The 20,975-nt window shown below is 39.3% G+C and overlaps 1 protein-coding gene across 6 annotated transcripts in view; it reads left to right on the top strand.

The window, feature by feature from the left end:
* The window catches only part of LOC117181399 (glycoprotein-N-acetylgalactosamine 3-beta-galactosyltransferase 1-like), a 165,225-nt gene that overhangs the window by 121,025 nt on the left and 23,225 nt on the right, over window positions 1-20,975 (top strand). For all 6 annotated transcript variants that reach the window (XM_033374019.1, XM_033374016.1, XM_033374015.1 and 3 more), the window contains one exon: window positions 17,711-17,849. In XM_033374019.1, the coding sequence (XP_033229910.1) occupies window positions 17,711-17,849 (139 nt within the window). The remainder of the gene's footprint in view (window positions 1-17,710; window positions 17,850-20,975) is intronic.

Below are 20,975 nucleotides of genomic sequence, written 5' to 3'. Positions count from 1 at the left end.
TGCCGTGCAAAAGTTTTAGGCCACCTCTTTTTATGAATGAATAAATTATCTCAATTTTAATTATACCAAGTCTAAAAAAATTTCTCTTTAAAAGGTTGATTGTTTTCGAAATTCTGTATAAAATGAGCCCAGTGTGAAGCAAATTTTTTACAATTTATACTCATAGGCTCTTGTGAAAACATTATGAGAGATGGAATGCAGTCTTATTTTCTTTTACGTCTAGGAGAAGCCAACGAATGTGGAAAATTAAAATATAGTTTGACGACATGCAGACCATTGAAATTTCAATTGTCTGGAAGTTGTCGAAGTATATTTTAATATTACAATAATATAGTTTCGAATAAATATAATGTTTAATAATGTATAATTTTGGCAATATTTTACTTACACATGATGATCCGTTATTATAAAAACGGTTGAAGAAGGTTTATAGTGGACTTTTAAAAACTCTAAAATTGACTAGATTTATGTAAATAAATAAATTTGTATGAAAATAATATTTGCAGCACTTTTTTCCGCATAATAACTTCATTTTTTCAGATTAGAAAAAAGAAACATAAATTTTGTATGGCTTGTACCCCACATTTTGAAAATTTTCCAAACACGTTTTTCTAGGATACTTTATTGGATGTATTTGTTGTAAACAAGAAGACAGATTTTACATAAAATTGTATAAACAAAACAGTGTTGGTAAAATATAAAAAGATAAAGACGATAGTTATGCATCGGTCACATAGGATATGAATTTTTGTAGAATTTATCAAAAGATTTGTAATCAGCGCGGCCAGCTAGTCCAAATAAACAAAAGCCTTTTCATATGTGAATTGATTTCGGAAATTTACAAACTTGTTTAAGTTTGAACGAGTGAATTAAATTCTAACGCGAGCGACCGAACGAGACCACGTCGGTTCTTCTTCCATAATCCAGAACAAAATAATAATGCACTGCCTTGGAAATTTAAAAACAAATAATGCAGCTCTCATTCTGTTTTTTGTGTGTAAATTTCAGCTTTGTAGACACTCGAGTCACGGTACTCCAAACATTAAGCGCAGGTCCGTCCTCAATAGTGAGAACACATGAGGGGACCCCACTCTAAGGATTATTTACTATCTTCAAATGTCAACTGTTTACATTCTGACAGTTTGTAGTGACAATTTGAATCGTTATTATTAAAATTATTATTAAAATGAATAGAGCGAAGGAAGCGTTGAAAGACATCACAAATTCAATTGTGGATTTAATGAAATCATCAAATGTGACGTGTGCCGAAGAAAGGGGGCTTACTCTGAAAAGTGAGATTTTGCAGGACGAGCGGTTGAAGTCGACTCGATAGACCCGACTTTTAGGAGAGAGGGAAGACTCACGAAATCTTCCCTCTCCACTTATCACTATATTGTCACGGAAGGAGATAGATCGTAGACGCGGCTCACGGACGGGGTATAGATGAGATGCGTAGATGGTATGGTGAGTGGTGGGAGATGTTTCACGGAATCTCGAACTCTCAAACCAAAGCCCTTTTACTCGGGTACCCAACAACTCAATTATTAGCAATAATAACGCTCGGATATTTTTTCGGATGGTTTAATTAAAAAGACCAGCTGAAAAACTATCAAAATGTGTAAAAGCCTTGTTTTCTTTTTTTTTTTTTAAGTAAGCCCCCATTCTTCGGCGCACGTCACAAATGTAGAAATGAGTGGTGGGGGTAAACGGGTTATAGCGGAGGAAAACGTACTCAATAGAGGGAGTTCGCAGTACTGAATTTCACAGTACCGCGACTCGAGTGTATATTCTGCAAGTTTGAAACTTCTTAATTAATTATTGTAATAATAATTGCAAATTTTAAAAAAGGCCAGGTAAAAAAATGAAGAAATCCTAATTTGCGACACGTCATTCGTCATTGATAGTCAAATCTTAGGTCGCATATAGTCACGACTATAGGTTTGTTTAACATAAGGCGCCACACGGCAGGGGAAAAATGGACGAAATTTGCTAGCCGCCACAAATCTTTCCCGATCTGAATGAAATTTTATTAAAAATACAATATATAAATATACGTATAGAAAGGTATAACTTTTTATTCCTTATGTATCAGTCATAACGCATAGCAGTTAATAATTCCTAACCTAAAATTGAACTATTTTAATGCAAACAACATGCCACAAACCGCAAGCCCACAAGCTCAAAACCCACAACACCCAACCCCACATATCCCAAACGTAAACATTCCAAGCCCACAATTTTTAAGCCCATAAATATCATGGCTACAAAACCCAATTCTTAAAAACCTAATTTCACAAAATCCCAAGCCTAAAAACCCTATCCCACAAAACGTAATTTCACAATTTGCAAGCCCATAAACTCCAAGCTCACAAAACCCAATCCCACATATCCCAATCCCACATATTCCAAATCTAAATGTATTAACCCCACAACTACCAAGCCCACAAAATCCCAAGCCTACAAAAGCCTGCAATTCCCGAGCTCATATATCCATAGCCCACAAACTCTAAGCCCACAAAACCCAGCCCCACATATTCGAAGTCCACTAATTCCTGGTACACAAAATCCAAGCTCACTAAACACAGACCAACATATCCCAAGCCCACAACCTAATTTTGAGTAATTGTTAATATCGAATAATTTGTTACAAAGATAGAATAAACTTATTTGATGTCTTTTTTTTTATCAAAGCAGGGGGGAAACGCTTTCATAGACATAAGGTAGTCATGCGAGACTGATATCCTGTGTGTGGTATTCATTGTATACCCACTGAAACCCTAACCTGTTTTTACACTTTGCTGTTGTAACAGACATAATATTATTTTAGGATAACTTTAACTCGCTTCGGCAGTTCGTCGTGTTTTTGTTCTTCAGTTTCTGTTAAGCGACTTATGCATGGATGTGATAAAATTACTATGTACTGCATAACATTGCAATTATTTAATTCTTTTTTACTTATTCTGCTGTGAGAAGCGCGAGCTTGTCGAAATATTCGGTTGCTCGATTCTTTTGCTTCTTCTGAAAACCAACTCACAGACGCATAAAAATGTTCCATTATATAACAACCATGTAAAAGTACTTTAATCACTATAGGTGGCATTTTGCACCATAGGTATTTGGCAACACATAATTTAGCTGTTTCATGACAATATATTTTTAATTTATCAACACGAATTTCTTTTTTCTGTGAAAAAAGTTGCAGGACTTATGTAAACATACTATTATTTCTTCATCTATTTACGTAATTTTTTATACTTTATCTGCATGACTAGAAAAATCTCTACTAACAATCCCAGTATTTGTTGTTCTTACACCTTGTTTCTACTAAAATATATGTAAGATTTGTTTAAAAATGTAGCATGATTGATAGATAAGTAGGCAACTACTTGATAGGTAAAAATTCTTCTATTTGCTGCAATATTTGTGGAGTTGTTCCTAAGTATGTAAATGTTATAGCAATGCTGCTATTTCTTCCATGCAAAACTGAATTTTAAAAATTTGTATTCCCTATTTTACATAGGTAGATTAAATGTATGGATTAGGTATTACATATTTATTACAACATGGATTTTAAAGAAGGATCAGCATCTTTTGTAAGTAAACAGTTAAAATGGAGAGATAAAATATGTAAAAGATGTCAAGGAAACAATTACATTTAACAATTGACGTAGTAAAGAAGGTGCAGGAACATTAAATAATGGGAATGTTAGTCGCGGTTTTGTTATTCATGCGGACAAAGTATAAAGAATTACGGAAGTAGATGAGGAAATGATAGTACGATTACATACAGTTCTGCAAGTTATTTCACAGAAACCAGAATTTCGTGTTGAAATTAGTTCTAGGGTTTTAGTGGGAATACAATAAAGGATCACTTTCTTGTGAATGAAACTTGGAATTGAGAGTCCCACACAAGGGATGTGAGTCTCGCATTAATACCTATTGTGCATAAAGCATTTTCAGCCGTTCGAATAAAAAAATACATTGAAGAAGTTTTTTATTCCTTTGGAACAAATATTGGATTTTGTGTGCTTAGGATATGTGGGATTTGGTTTTGTGGGCTTGGGATATGTGAGTTTAGAATTGGGAAATTAGGTTTTGTGGGATAGGTTTTTGTGGAATTGAAATTTGTGGGCTTGGGATAAGTGTGATTGGGTTATGGCTTGGGATATGTGTGCTTGCGAATTGTGGAATCAGGTTTTGTGGGGTAAGATTTTGTAGACTTGACCTTTTGTAGATTTAGGTTTTGTAGGTTTAGGATTTGTAGGTTTGTGATTGGTGGGCTTGGGATTTGTGGGTGAGGGATTGGTTTTCTTGGGATATTTAGTTTTGGGATATGTAGGGTTCGGTTTTGTGGACTTTGAGTTTGAGGTATGCTGTTAGCATTAAAGTAGTTTAGCTTAAGCTCAGTCATTATTAACTGTTGTGCATCATGGCAGATGCATAAGGAATAAAAAGATATACCGTTCTACATGTATATTAACAAAATAATTTTTCTTTTTTCTCTGCATGCGTACGTTGAAGAGGACAGCCTTCTGAGTAATAAAATAAATTCTTATTCGGATCGATAAAGATTTGCGGCGGCTAGAGAATATGTGGTTAAACAAACTACCGAACAACAAAAGGGAATTTTATCCTGATGAAGGGCCCAGGGATCTCCTCGTCCTCAGTGTTAAAATGAAGTTGGCCTTGCAAAGTCTATAGGGTGAAAGAAGTGTTTTGATAATTAGTCCAAATTGATTTTTTTAGAAAATAAATAACAAAAGCATATTTCTTAATTATATAAGTTATTGGAGATTGTTCGCTTCTGTCATTTTTAAGTATCGTGATCGCGGGTGATCTAGGAGCGTATACGGTTATTTAGCACCCTACTCGTCTAATTTCACTGTCGGATCATTTTATAGTTTGAATCTCAAACATTATGGTCCTTCGAGCAAGATCGCGATAGTGAAAACAAAAACAAAAGTGCGTGCAAAAGTGAAAAAGTTGCAGTTAAGTGAAAAAGACTACGTATCAGGACGTCGTTTTCAATTCAAACTAGGATATTTTCAATTTGAATCGCTTCATTCACTAAAGCAGCAGGTAGAGGCTGGACAATGGTGTGACGTCAGAAAGAGGGACAGAGGTAAGAGCACGGCGCGTCCGGGAGTGACTGGCGGACAGGAGAGAGCGGGGGCGGCTATGGGCCCTGACTCACACAAACAGGATCATTAAGTGGTTGCAAACGACTTCCAATATTGACCATACTATGAACATTATCCATCCTTTTTCATTCAAACGTCCCTCACTCCTTGTTTAAGATACTATGGAGAGCCATAGAATATACTTTTTTTTTTAATTTGACAAGTCGCACTTTGCTTTTCTTTAAAAATGGCAACAGTAGAGAGTGCCATTGAGGTACAGGGGGTACTTTTGAAATGATTTGTAATGCGCCCACAAATCTTAGAAAACTCGGTAAGGACAATATTAATAAAAATCAAGTTCTTTCAGGTTTAACTGTACTCGAGAAAAATTGGAATAAGTTTACGAAGAATAACGATCAGCTTTTGGTAGTTCGTAAACTCCATAAGGATAAGCCATATTTTCGGGAGAACCAATTTACAGTTTGTGAGGAAAAATACTTAGGGGCAAAGTCCTACATGATGGACTTTTTAGACAGTTTCGCAGCTGCTACTGAACAAAACGATACCGTAGTACCTGCGGTTACTCAGAGACAAAAGACTTTTCCACGGTTGGAACTACCCAAGTTCTCGGGAGTTTATATGAAATGGTCAGCTTTCAGTGATATATTTGATTGCATGTTGAGAAGGGATACGAAAATCCCAAGCGTACAAAAGATTCACTACCTGAAACTGAGTGTGAGTGGGGAACCCGCTCAATTGATAGCCAGCATCCCGACTAGTGAGGTTAATTTCTAAAGGGCGTGACAGACCCTAGTCAAGAGATGACAACGCTCGACTATTAGTTAACAGCTATTTGACTAAGCTCTTTTCATTAAAGTCGATGCGTAGTGAAAGCTCAACTGAACTCCGTTCCTTACTCAATGATATTTGTGAGGTCATCGGCGCTTTAACTTCCTTGAATCGACCTACGGATGAATAGGACTATCTAATTGTCTTTATGACAGCTCAGCGGTTGAATGCAACCACTCGAAATATCTGGGAGGACCAACTGGGACCTTCAGATAACCAGCCTAGTTTTGAATCACTTAACAAATTTCTGACAGGCAAGATCAGCACGTTGGAAGCCGTGGAAAACATGGTTGCAACTTCAATTGGTTCATCTTCTAGTAAGGACAGTAGTCGCTTCCAAAAGGGTAAGAGTGGTGTTGCGACGACTCACACTCACAATGCTACAATAAGAGAACTGTTGTGCTCCCTATGTACAGGTAAGCATCCTGTAATTTTTTGTCCAGATTTCCGAAGCAAAGATGTCAAGCAGAGGAAAGAAATTGTAAGAAAGCACACTCTGTGTTACAACTGTCTAGGGAAGCACATAGTGCACGGTTGTCTCTCTGTGAAGCGGTGTCAGGCCTGCAATGGAAGGTACCATACGATGCTGCAACTAGCCCCCCGCCCCCCCCCACTCAGATAATAGATCCTAACCTGGTTCCTCATAAACTGCCTCCCTTCCATTTCAACCTATCAACTCTTCCACTCCTGAGCCCCCTCAGTAAACCTTTTTATAATTGTTTGCCTAACTCTACAGATTCTGCTAATGCTCACCACACACAAAAATCCATGTGACGAGAGGGACCTGTCCTACTGGCTACTGCTCTCGTCGACACTGAAGCTTCAGATCGAAGTCGACATCGAACTCGGATACTACTGGAATAAGGGGCTGAGGCATCTTTCATATTGAAGTCACTTGTCCAGAGATTAAGACTGACCAGAGAACACGCTATTATCTCGGTGCTCAGTGTAGGGAATCTAAAAACAAGACTAACCCGAGGACTGGTCCAAATAAAGGTTGGCTCTCGAATCAATCCTCAAACTACTTTTGTAGTAAGAGCAATCATTTTATCTAGACTAACTTCATATGTACCTCCTGATGGTATCCATAAAGGGGATTGGGAACATCGCAAGGGTTTAGAATTGGCAGACCCTTTTTTGCAAACAGGTGGAATTATGGAACTGATTCTAGGAGCAGAGGTCTACTCCTATGTTATTGAAGAGGGACTAAGAAAAGGTAGTTTAGGAACTACAACCGCTCAACAAACTTCGTTAGTTTGGATTCTTTCAAGACTTTTATCAGGGGAGTTTTCTCTTCTAGTCATTCTCTTGTCGGATTACAAACTGCGGTAGATTATGAACTACCTAATTTATTACAGAGATTTGTAGTCCAGAAGGACGTGCCTTCGACAATTTCGGAATATAGTTCAGCCGAAGAGGAGTGTGAGCAGCTTTTTTCCTCTATTCACCTACGTAGTCATGATGGAGGCTACATCGTGCACTTACCTCTAAAGGATCGCTCTCTTAATCTTGGAGATTCAAGAGCAGTAGCTTACCGGGCTCTCGTCCAGATTGAAAGACGTTTCCGGCGGGATACTGACTTATACAAGAAATACGCTGATGTTATCAAGGAGTACGCAGCGGATGTCATTCTAAGATGGAGGATGTATCCAGTCGTCTTCACCGCGGACATCGAGAAGATGTTTTGGCGGATTTGGATCCATCCAGATGATGAAAAGTTCCAAAAAATTCTTTAGAAAGATATTCCTGATCAGGAGGTTCGAGTATACTATCTAAAGACTGTCACTTTTGGTTTTGCTTCTTCGCCGTATCCATCGATACGTACGCTGCTTCAGTTAGCGGAGGATGAGGTTGGCAATTACCTCCTTGTTACTGAAATTCTAAAGAGGGAAAAATGTATGTGAATGATGTTCTCTCTGGGGCTGATAATGTCGACATAGCTCAAGAAAAGCGCATAGAGGTGGACCTGTTATTACGAACAGGAGGTTTTATTTTTAAAAAATGTGTTTCAAACGTGGAGGAGGTTTTGCAAGTTGTACCCGTTAAACATCGAGACAATGCAACATCCTTTCTGCTAAACCAAGATCCATCTTTTCGTGCTCGTAGCATTTTATGGCAACCGTTTCCTGATTCCTAACGATTTCAGTTTAATTCATTGTCGGAGATGGAGTCAGATCACGAAACGAACAGTGTTTTCGGAGATATCTCGCATATTTGATCCAATGGGATGGGTAGCACCAGTCATCGTCAATGCCAAGATCTTTATGCAAAGCCTGTGGGTTCTTAAGGTAGGTTGGTATGATATAATTCCGGCTGAATGCGTTGCCAATTAGACAACGTTCAGAAACCAGTTATCGGATCTTTCCACTCTAAACGTCGCACGTTGGTTAGGTTCTACATCTTCTTCTTACTGTAAACTTCACGGATTCGGAGATGCCTCAGAAAAGTAATAGGTGCCGTGGTATACCTTCGTATTACACCACCTTCGAGAACTCGTGTGACACTCGCGACAGCCAAGACGAAAGTTGCGCGGTTGAAGGAGACCTCAATTCCTAGACTCGAATTGTGTGCCAGTGTCTCACTGGTAAGGTTAATATCAAATGTACGATCGGTCTTGAATCTCTCTGGCTCAACCCCGATATATCTTTGGTCCGATTCGGAAAACACTTTGGATCGTATTCGAGGTAATCCTCTACGATGGAAGACCTATATTACTACTAGGGCCGAGATTCAGCACACGTTACCGGAGGCAGCCTGGCACCATGTTCCTGGAGTAGATAATCCTGCGGGTTGCGCATCGAGAGGCATCACAATCGCTAGACTGGAGCATAATTTGCTTTGTTAGCAAGGACCTGTTTGTTTGGCTAAACCCGACATTTTTTGGCTAAAATTGGCACTACAAAGGTGATCGGCCACATTCAACAAGAAGCCTTTTATGAGGATGTTATCAAGGTACGAAGAGAATTACCTGTTTCGAAATCAAGTCCATTATGGAACCTATCACCTTTTTTGGACTTACGGCTGTGAAGCGCGTGTTGTCTCGATGTTTCACCTGCGCGAGATATCGAGCAAACCCTTGTAATCAGGTTATGAGTCCTCTACCATTTTTCAGAGTCACCCCACCATTTCGGCCATTTTCAGCGGATGGACTGGATTACGCAGGTCCTATTTGGATACGCCCTGTTCAATTTATGCATTATATTTTTTTGAATGATCGATATTTCTGAAACTGTAGAAACACTTCTAAATAAAAAAAAATAAATAAAAAATGAAAAATTGTCATCATAAAAGTCTTCCATTCAATTTTTCGTCAATATTGCACCCTTATGTTAATAACAAACTGCAATAACTAACTAGAAATAATTTTTTATGATATTGTAAGGAATTTTATTTATTATATATTCTGGGTTGAGACCGTCACAGCCGCTGACGCTTGGGCGATCCCGTTGCGTCCCTTTATAAATCTTAAGCGTGGCCCCAAAGTCCTCTTCATAGTGAGACCTGAAGCCCTATCTTATGTCTGTGGTACCGGAGGTGTCCATGTCCTATAAACATTTCTGTTAAAATTTTGACTTCCTTCCTCCCGAGCTTAAGAATTGCTTTCGCTCGATGAGGTTTAGCTTTGAGCCCAAGAGTGTTTTAGTCTGTAGCGAAAGACCGCATTTCACTCATTTTGATGTTCCTCGATCAGCCAACTGTTAATATCTTCAGTGACCGACCTACTGGAAATGCCTACAAGTGGCTCGGATCCAGTAAAATTTTCCTTTGATGCTAGCTTTGCTAACCTGTCGGATATTTCATTGCCGCTGATGCCACTGTGTCCAGGGATCCAGAGCAGAGTAACTCGGTTTTCTGTCGCTAGCTCATTCAGTCCCTCAAAGCACGCCCATATTAGCAGCGACGTAGTCGCTGTTCCGTTTAGAGCCATGATAGCAGCCCTGCTATCCGAGCAGATACGGATGTTTCTTTTCCCGCCGTACTCCATTGCCTTATAGGCGCGCTGGAGTAAGTCCATTATCTCAGATTGCAGAACTGTTGCGCAGGACCTCATCGCTATTGTGAAGCCCATTCCGTTCCTTCTACGGTATACACCTGCTCCAGCGTTCTCTTTGTTACTGCAGCCATCTGTAATCCATTTGTTTCCATCACTGGGTAGGTGTGCCTAACCATTAAACCATTCCTCTTTTGTGGATAGTCTAACCCGGTATTTCATGTTGAATTGGTAGTGGCAAGTGGACATTTTGTCCCTGAGCATACTCAGTGTCGGCCTCTTCGTGATGTCGATTGGTATCCACATAACTTTCGAGATGCTGTCATCGTTTACCATATTTAGCTTTTCCCTATGGCTCTTCTACAGAGCCAAGGAGTCTGCACTAGCTTATTTCACTTGTTTTTCACGTGCTCGTTCCATGACAGCTTATTATCCAGGATGACTCCTAGATATTTGGCTTACCCTTTGATTTCGAGTTTTTGTCCTCCCAATTTCAATGTTTCCGTGGTTCCCCAATTGTACCTTCCGGTGAACACAACTACATCCGTCTTACTCGGATTGACTGATAGTGCAGTCCCCTTACACCATGAATCAACTATTCTTAGTGCTTGCTGCATTATTCCGAAGAGCGCAATCAGATGCTGACCACGCACAATAACCAGTATATCGTCCGCGTAGCCTATGACGTGGAAGCACTGACTCGTGAGTAGATGAAGCAATTCATCCACTACCAGGCATCACATCAAGGGTGATAGAACACCCCCCTGTGGACATCCCGAGTCAAGGGTTCCATATAAAGTGGTGTCACCCTTGGTCGTGGTTAGATTCCTATTGGCCAACATGTGGCAGGTCCATTCCACGACTGAAATAGGCACCCCGTGTGCGATCATGGCTGCCCTGATTACCTCTCCAGAGGTGTAGTTAAAGGCTTCTTCGATGTGCATGAAGGTTCCAATCGCTAGACCTTTCTGCTTCAGTTGTCCTTTAAGTTGGTCAACTGCAGTGCTCAGGGTGGTCTCAGTCGAATGACCAGTTCTATAGACGTGTTGTTGCTTGTCTGACCCACGTCAGACTAGCCCTAGCAAGTCTCACCAAAGGCTCACCTGACCCTGGCTGCGGTCACAATCTCGTTGGCTAGCCGTCGTTTCGGGCCCAGTTGGGCCACATGCGACTTTGATAGTCTCAGAGGTGCCGTGTCCCCATCTCCTGACTTTTTGAAGCCCGGAAAATGTGCCTTGATCAGGTGAGCCGAGGTATCCCCGTCCGACGTTGAGTCTCCCCCGCCAGGCAATTTTAGAGTACGGAGAATAGCAATCGGATTTCTAGAAAGCAGCTTGTCCAGTCTGGCTGCCTCTGCTCCTTTCTCGATATCAGTGTAAAAGTTGGTTCAGCTTTCATGCTTTGCCTTGCGTATTGCACTCCTATACTTATCCCTCATCAATGTGGATGCAGTCCACAGTTCTTTCGTTTTTCCAGGACTGGCACGTTTGAACCTTCCTCTGGTTTGCTTGCAAAGCTCTTCGAGTTTCGCATTCCACCAGTGTCTCTCCAGACTTTCGGACTTTGGAAGACCGAAAATTACTTTCATAAATGGATTTGATGGCTTCCGTGAAAAACTCTGCCGCCATCTCTAGGGTATCCACTTCTCTAATTTCTGACCCATTCAGGGCCGGTGGGTACAGCGGATTCCAACACGAACTCTACAAATGAGTGATCTGAGAGAGTGGGTTCATCTGAGACTCTCCACTTCTTGATGTTATCTGTAAAACTACCGGTACAGAGAGTGATGTCAATGACTTCCTCCCTGAACGAATTACGAAACGTCGAGGTGTTCCCCGTATTAAGAATATCTAAATCAGTAGTAATTAGGTATTCCAATAGGTCTTTACCTCTTGAGTTGATGTCCGTGCAACCCCACACGGTATGGTGGGAATTAGCATCGTACCCCAACAGAAGAGCAAGACCCCTTAATTTGCAATATTCCACCAGTGCACGTTCCTCCACTGGTGGATTGGTATCGCTGTCATATGGAAAGTAAGCCGATCCCATGACAATCCTTCCGGGATTGTATCCCGCAAGTATGGATCCCGCAAGTATGGATGCCCTTGGATTGGCAGCCTTAGGGTCCATGTAACAAAAACCAGCCCCCCCCCCCCGCCAAGCCCCTGATGGTATCTTGAATTATCCAGTGTTCTTGGATTAATGAGATACCTGTGTGCCTCACAGCCATGCCCCTCTGCAAAACTGCAGAGGCGCCTTTCCTATGACGCAAGTTAATCTAGGTAATGGTTAGACCGGGAGTAGTCATTTAGGTCTAATCCCGATCTTCCTGTTCACCGACAGGCCTCTCCCGCCCCTGGCAGGCCACTTTAAAGTTGATATGATCATAAAGGTAGAAGGGCCTATTATTGAGGGCTGCCAGGGCTCTCGCCTGTGACTCAGAAATTCGCACAACTAGGAGATGTTTAAATTCTCCAGCTGTGTCCTCTTCCTGAGGCCTATCGTGCCTGACACACCTCCAGGACGCTGTCTTACGTGACGGGTTGAATTTCTCCAGCCGACCGAGAACCACCTGCGGGTCCGTCAGTTTACCTGGGAACCACGCCGTAGCCTTAATCATCTTCTGGAGCAACTCAAACCCACCCACCTTAAGATATGCGCCTTCCCAAGGACTTGTCTCGGCCAAAAACTTGTGTAGCCAAGCTTTGGCCTCTGGGTCCGCTGCCACAAATACAAACACCCCTCCTCTACAGAAATAGGTCCTGAATTTAGACCATTGCCCTGGGGCCACTCTCGAGCACCCTTCAAGTAGCCTCCCCGAGAAGCTCTTGCTGCTCTGCGGTGAGCAGAGAGTCCGGGTAACTCGTATCCGTCACCACCACAGTCAGAGGTTCAGTCCTCTGAGCGACTGTCAGTCCAACCCCCAACGACTCCGTGATCGTTGGCTGCTGGACCGCCTTGTGCCTCTTCAAAGGCTTGCTCCCCTCCCCGGCAGGGTGCCCTCTGAGCCCCTTCCTCGCTTTTGAGCTTCAGTGCTGGTCATCGGCGTTGTGGTTGTCGATGTACCAGGTACTACAGCTGCTTTACTAGCCCGCTGCGCTTGCCTCCACAGCCTCCTTTTTAGGGAACCGCTGATGCGTTTCTTTTTATCGGGGGACTGATTGGCCACTCCTCTTTGTATAGCCCCACTCAGAGGGACCGTCACACCCTCAGCTCCCGAAAGAGCTGGGGGCACAGCCGCCGTCTGAGTAAGGCTTGCCGGAGAGACAGGTCGGGGTGATTGGGTTATGCTAGACCCGTTAGGACCCATCCCCTTTCCCATCTAGGCCAACCACCTTCCTCCCTTTCGAATTATTGCGTGTTCCATTTGGTTCCCACGTCCGGTGTTTCCGAGAGGCCGTTAGGAAACCTTTGTCATCCCTAGGTGCCAAAGAGCCATGGGCACGATCACTCTACACCAATGGCTCAGGGGGGTGGTCACATTGAGCGATAAACTCAATGAATACCTGTTCGCAGGCCACAATACCAACGGAGGGCTGTTTCTTGCTCGCTGTGCGGGCCGTAGGTCATTCCCGTGCCGATTCCAGAAATTGGAGATCGGTCCGGGAGAGACCTCGACCCAGGGATCCAGAAAGCCCTTGTTAGTTAAACTCTTTTACCCTTATATCATACTACAATCATGCATACCAGGAGAGCCCGTCTATAGGGGTCCTTTCATCCATATCCATACTTATGTAGGCCGAGGTCCGTTTCAGCCCTATGTCCCACACGCTTAAGCCTCTTCACCAACTACAAGGTCTTACAGCCTCTAGGGGAGGATTGTAAGGAAAAGAATGAACGAGTCATTTTTTTCATGATTCTGAATGATTATACAGCTCCACAAAAAAAATTTGCCAGCCCCACAAACCAGAATGGGCTTACACTACGGTTTTAAGGTTGCTGAATCCGAAACTGGAGCCGGTTTGGCCGCAACACGTCACATTTCCTCCCTAACCTCAAAAAACAGGAAACACCGCTGATTTCAGGTGAAACATGATTCCCGTCTATGAAAAGTTGTCATGTTTTATGTTTTCGAGGTCTCTGAGTACGATCCCAGGGTCGTTGTGGTTCTATGACGGCACACTACACCCTTAACAAAAAAAAAGTCAAATTGGTAATTTTCTGTAAAACATGCAGTGTAAAACATGCTACGCTACGCAGTTGCTGCGACGCTTCTTTGTGTAGAATCTTACCTTTTATTTATTTTCTCATTAACAACTAACGTTCTCAAGATAAAACTTTAAGCGCTTGTGGAGCACATGTATGGCTTCTTATGAAAAAAATTTAAAAAACTGAAGGACACGTATTTTCAAAAACGCGAGTTTAGTTTTTTGTCTTAAAAAAATATCGAATTTTGTTTATTCTAAACATCATTTTTGTAATTTAAAGTACCTGTCAAATCGAGCAATTTCACAGCTTACAAAGTCAAATGGTTAAATATAACCGAAGACATGGAATATTACAAAAAAAGTTACAAGAAATTTCGAACTGCTATATCTCCGCCATTTTTCCTAATATTTCAAAATCACTTGAGGAAATTTTTTTCACTAATATATAACTGTATATGTTGAGCTAAGCCAAGTCCCATTCCATGATGAAAATTCTTGTTATCACTTGACGTGGACTCCACCCTCTTCAATATCCAACAAAAGTCGGACGTTAAGTTTATATACCACCTTCCTTGGTAGGAATTTAATACATGTAACTTCAAGCTCACATTGCAACTCATTTCATCGAAGTTCTATATCATATTTCTCACAATTCTTTTGTAATTAGCACTCTTGTGGTTCCCTAGAAAGTTCTCAACAACTTTCTTGAGGCTTAGCTAAGTTGCTTTTCGCACTTTGTTCATAATTGTGACGAAATTCTGATCCCTATACATTTTCCGGATTTGAGGTCCATCAAATATTTTTGCTTTTAGTTTTGCATCCGATAGTTCTGGGAATCCCATAAGTATAGAATACATATGTGTTTACTTTCAAACTTTTCTTATATCGTGACAGTAAACTAATGAAGGTTCTTTTTCTTTTGTGAAATATTTCCTGCAATCTCTATTCCTACCGTCAGTTGCTTTTACATTATTTACCATAAAGTTTTTCTGTTTGAGTATAGAAACCAAGAGCTCACTTCTTTAGCGTCTTCTTGAATCTATAAACTTTCCAGAGAAAAAATACATCCAATTCCATCGTTCTTGCAGAAATAGCAATTCTCTTAACGAGTGGCTTCTGTCCATAAGGTTGGACTTTTTAATTTTAGATCTTCAATGTTTATACTTTTATGCCAACGAGTCAATTGTAATATACAATAATTGCATATTTTATGTGGCACCCTTACTTTATCCTGATGAGCAATTTTTAGATCATAGAAATCTTCGTAAATCGTTCTGATCTGCTCACAAATTGTCTTAAGGGGATTTATTAGAATTGGTACCTCGGCGGCGACAGAGCCGGTTTTTGGATACAATGTTTATATTTTGTTTAACAATAAAATGGGAGAGAACAATGGAGAACAATTGCACTGACACTCAGTGTAGCCGTAGGCACTCTTCATCGATCGGTTAATTTTTACAGTAATTATGGAAACATTGAAATATATACAAAAGTGTACCCTTTGCGGGAAACTTGAATCTACTGTATGTAGATGTATGTGTATGTGTTTTTGTATGGATATGTGTAAATATACAAAGGTGTGAAAATCTGCAATTAAACATTGCTTTTACATGTTTGACAAATATCAATTGTAATAATTTTGTCCATTTATATTTGAATAGAATATTTGCCAGTAATATCTTGAACCTCAATTTTTGTTTTAATTAAATACGTATATTTATTAAGGCTTATTATTCGCAGTTGTTTAATAAGACTTCCTAATCAGTACTATTAAAAAGAATACTGATTATTCAGATTGAGGGAGTAGTAAAAAGAAAATTAATAAACTACAATTGTGCCCTCCCAGAAGATGTGCAAGTTTTTTATTAATCACTGTTTTGTCTGATTCGAAGTTTTTGATTCCTTCGTAAAAAACAGCATTAAATATAACAGAATAAAACATTGGACTGGGAAACTCGCTGTAAATATTAACCGATTTTCATGAATTTTTTTCACAATTTCTTCAAATTATGCCAATAAAATAATTATGCTAATTAAAACTGAATCAAACTATAACTTCCTTAGTTCAGTCGATGAATCAGTCGATGACTCGAGTGCCTCGAGAATCCACATACGGCTACACTGAGTGTCACTGCAATTTTTCTCCACTGTTCTCGCCCATTTTATTGTTAAACAAAATATAAACATTGTATCCAAAAACCGGCTCTGTCGCCGCCGATGTACCACTATTTAGATGACGCATGCGAGGTATCAGACAAAAATATTCAAAATTGCGGCAAAAATCTTACATTATTTGTTACAATTCTAATAAATTCCCTTAGGAGTTTGTGGTGGATAGAATTTACTGCATACATAGCGAATTGAATCAGGGTCGTTTTTACAGTGGTTTTTTGAGATGTTAACTTCAAGATGAACTTGTGATTTAGTACCTTTAGATTGTCGAGTGAAGGTTTTTTTGGTTTTATTAATAAATTCCATTAGTATATGATAGACGCACAAATTAGGGTTCCTGGACCGATCGCAGGTAAGTCTGCCATCCTGGGTGCCTCATACCTCCCCAGGGTTAAGTATGAGGGCTTTCCAAATTTGACGAAGACAAAGTCAACTCGGCGCCGGACACACTACGGCTTCATCCTCAAAGTCTAATGCCCTCTTGCAAGGCAGTACGCTCCTACTGGCTTGGTTAATCCAACAAATAATGATACGAATTACTACACGTGCCCTCTTAGAGCTGTTGTCATCGTTCACAGTATCTGTGGGAGTAGCAGAATTTCGTCGCTTATTCAAGCCACAAGATAATTCTGAGAGAAAGTCTCGTTTAGCATTATAAAAATAGCAAAGCTGCTTGCATCACTCGATATCACTGTGGAATCAAACATATAATTATGCAATGCAAGAACGTGCGAAATGCTGGTTCGCACTGTTGTTATCTGCGTAATGCTGTTAAAGGCATGAACTGATTTTCTACTAGCTTTCGGTTCCCGCTAAACGAGATATGGTACCGAAACGACTTAGGCTTTGTACTTAGTGAACTAGAAAACATAGAATATGGTTTCAGCGATTTTCCATGTTTTTTTAGGTTAGGGACGAAATGTGCTTTTCTATGAAATATGACGGGTATTAATGTGCTATTGCCATTAATTAGATACTCGATACATTTCATGATTTCTGATTTCTTATATTCTGAATCACAATTTAAATCTATTTACCGATTATTTCATTAATAATTAATTTTAAGTCTGTATCTCGCGACCGCGATCTTTGACGCCATTTTTTAAGAGTTCAGCAAACTTGCACTTGATTAAAAGCATTTATGTCATTATATATACAGGGATGCCTAACATCATTAAATAACGTTAACCATTTAAGTATATAAGTTTCCTTTTCGCTCAAAGGAATTAAAAAGTATAAGTAGGATGTCATTTTATTTCTTCAAATTCTTGTATGTCAATGAAATGATTCTGCTCTAATTCAGAATTATTCCGCACTACTTCCGAGTAACGTTTTAATTTCGTCTGAATTCACTCTTGTAATCACATAATTCTGGATGCTTGGTACAGGTCGGTCTGTATTTAAACATTGTAATTTTTATTATGTTCCAGATGACAGTTTGCCAACAGTTGTACTTCCAGTAAAAGAAGGCAGGGATCACCTTTGGTCCAAAACTAAAGAAGCCTTTAAATATGCATATGAAAACTACAAGGATGACATTGATTGGTTCATGAAGGCTGATGATGACACGTGAGTTCTTTTATATTAAGTCGTACCATAATAGAGGTATCGGAATATACAATTTCAAGCTTTGCGAAAAATGACGGAAAACAAACATAATGTTGCTTTCATATAACAGTGCAAAACAATTTCGAAATTTCAAAAAGTGCTTCCCTAGTTTTCTAATTATCTAGTAATGAAAATTTCCATTTTATTATTTTTTTACCTGATTGACTGGTTTTATGCTACTTACCCTTCTAATAAAAATAAGGGTTTCTTCCATCATAAAATCTCTAAGCAACTGTAATGGCCCTGATAACTGATTCAATATTGGAGGAATATTTTATCCAAGCCATTCAATATTGATGCGAAGTTTGAGTACAAATTCAGAGGAAATTGTTCTTGCCACTTTTCATAATATTCGCCGGTATTTTGACGCACTTAAGGGCATGTGATACTTACAGTTTCCCCGGCTAAATAAAAATTTTATGCATATGCATTATTTTGAGGTTACGTCGTTTTTCATCTCTGCCTTTCTGATAATCTGGAAATTCTATATGAAATAAACTTTTTTGATTGCCTGCAAACAAGGTTAGTTCCGGAAGATTAGTTACTATGTTTATTTGTAAGTCCAAAATTTTCGGCCAAAAATATTGTGCAATTTCGAAGTAACGCTCGGGTGAATTGTAACACACGTAATCTCGAAATATACACGTACTTTGTTAGCCATGTCAAAAATTTGTTGATAAAAAAAACACACAAAAAATGTGTGTGGGGACGTCCGTTAGCATGTTCGCTATCATTTCCCAGATTTTGAAGGCAAAATATTTCTTATCCTAGGAAAAAAGCCGGGGGAATCTAAAACTGGTAAAATCGACAATTTTCTAAGTATCACATGCCCTTAAGTTTTCATATACTGCAGAAGCGCACTGATTTACCCAGACTCATCAAAAATTGTATAGTTAAATTTAAAAAATGTAAAAAAATGTAATACGTCCTGAAAAAAATCTCAGGCCAGGCTTTACCGCTCCTATACCAAACAATATTCTAGGGACCGTCCTTATCTACTGACCTCTAGAAAAATGCACGAGCGTCTTTACCTTTTGAACTTTAGCCATAAACTTTTAAATGTATGGCGATGTTGAAGACGCGATGCTAGAGAAGAAGCTAATTTTTTATTTGAACGCTATTCTGCTTTTTTCTCCTTCATCATCTTAAGCTTGTTTCCATTAAACTGTCCTGATTATTTGAAAGTTCGGATAGTAAACGTGAGTTTATTGACAAATTTTTTATATAATTAATACGCAGGGTTGCATTTGTTTTTATTTTAAATCTAAATATATTTGATACATTGTCATTTTAAATCGGAGGTTTTTCTTTAACTTTTAAAAAATAAAGCCACAGCGAAACTCTTAACGACTTTACACTTTATTTGGCGATGAAGACCTCGTTGAGCACACAAAGTTGTGATTTTTGTATAGGAAGAGAATCCAAATTTGTATTTCCAAAGGCTAGTTAATCCTAGACGGATCCCCTGGTCTTTTTTTACCTTCAACGGGTCCTGAGGGTGTCAGATATTCCCCATTTGGATTCGTTGTGCACAATTTTTCCCTTCAATCGGAATGGTATGTTAATATACACCATTCTGTTATTTTCTTTAATCTCGAAGAAAATGATGTATATAACATTTCATTTTAATAAAGTTAAGGTGTTGAAAAAGATGTTTAAACAAGTAAAAATCGCGAAAAATCCTGAAATTGACATTTTTTGGCCAAATTTATGTAATTTCTCCTTTAACGAATGAATTTTGAAATTTCTAACGGAATTTCGAAGGGGACGAATTGAACTTTAAAGTGGTGTAGGTTATGATTACGTTCTTTCCAAAAAGCATATTTATTTTCTTATTATTAAAAATAATTTGAATGTATAATAGGTAAATCTCTTTGTTTTTGGATGAAAAATGAGATGGTTTCATTTGAGTAAAGATAAAAAGTTAAGAAAAAGTTATTTTCAATGAAAAAGAGGTTAGTAATTTTGAAAGATCAAACAAATTTGTCGGGATTTGAAAAGAAGCCTTTTCTACCAAACTATTCTTATTTTCAAACTAATTCTCTAAATAAAATTAAATTTAAAAAAAACATTAAATTGAACTGAATACTGCATTAAATAAGCTCAATCAATTTAGGTGCAAAGGTTGCACAAGACCGCCCTATGTTCGACACACACGGGTCGGTTGCAACTTCTCTCTTTTTCCTGCGGCACTGCGATCAAAGCATCGGCATTTCTTAATTCGTATATTCCTAATATCTTCTATGAGAAAAACAATTATCATTCATTATTTATTAATTGATTTATTATTGGAATTTATGAAAACTGTATGAATAGTATTAAAGAAAACAACTTTACGTTGATATATATCGCATTATTAGTCATTCTTATATATAGTTTTCACTTTAATTACAAAAAATTATTTCGAAACATCAAAATATCATGATATATGTCAAATACGTTCATTGAGATGAAAATATGAAATTAACTTAACGTGACGAGACTCGAACGTAACGGATCATCTGGGGGACAAATGTGCCCCAAGCGCTCAGCATCTCCTTCTCACTTGACAGGCAGCGAGCAACAGGCAACATCACCCACTTTACCGCAATCTAGGATAGTCGAACTGAATTGTGGTTAGGGTCTGCACCATAATATCAGATACATTTGCTCAGGAATATCAAATGAATTTCGCGTGGGGCACATTTGACCCGGCAGGATCCCTGTAGGGTTAAAAAGCTGATTTAGATTTATTTTTCATGGTAACGGCTTTGCACTTTCTTTAATTACAAATTTCTCGATGAGCGAGAGTCCCATTTCTCCACTCGTTGTCATACATCCGTCATATAGACGGTTAGCGCTCGCGTTTGATATAGCCTGGAGTAAATCCCTGTATGCCAATAAATGAGGTTAACTCGCCGTTTGTGGTGGAGGAAACAAGAGAAACTTTCGAGACTTTCCTGAGACATGGTGGACCGCAGGACTTTTTTCATTCGATTGAGACAAGAAAACGTTTTCTTAGTACTAGCCGCTGTTGCGGCTAGTATATGTATATGTTGATCAGATCAGTTTCTTGTTTTTCAAATACGTCTTTAGATAGAAGGCGTT

This window comes from Belonocnema kinseyi, chromosome 10 (genome assembly GCF_010883055.1).
Source record: "Belonocnema kinseyi isolate 2016_QV_RU_SX_M_011 chromosome 10, B_treatae_v1, whole genome shotgun sequence".
NCBI classification, from domain to species: Eukaryota; Metazoa; Arthropoda; class Insecta; order Hymenoptera; family Cynipidae; genus Belonocnema; species Belonocnema kinseyi.
The sequence above is the reverse complement of the archived record's forward strand: the minus strand, read 5'-3'. Positions and strand labels throughout refer to the sequence as shown.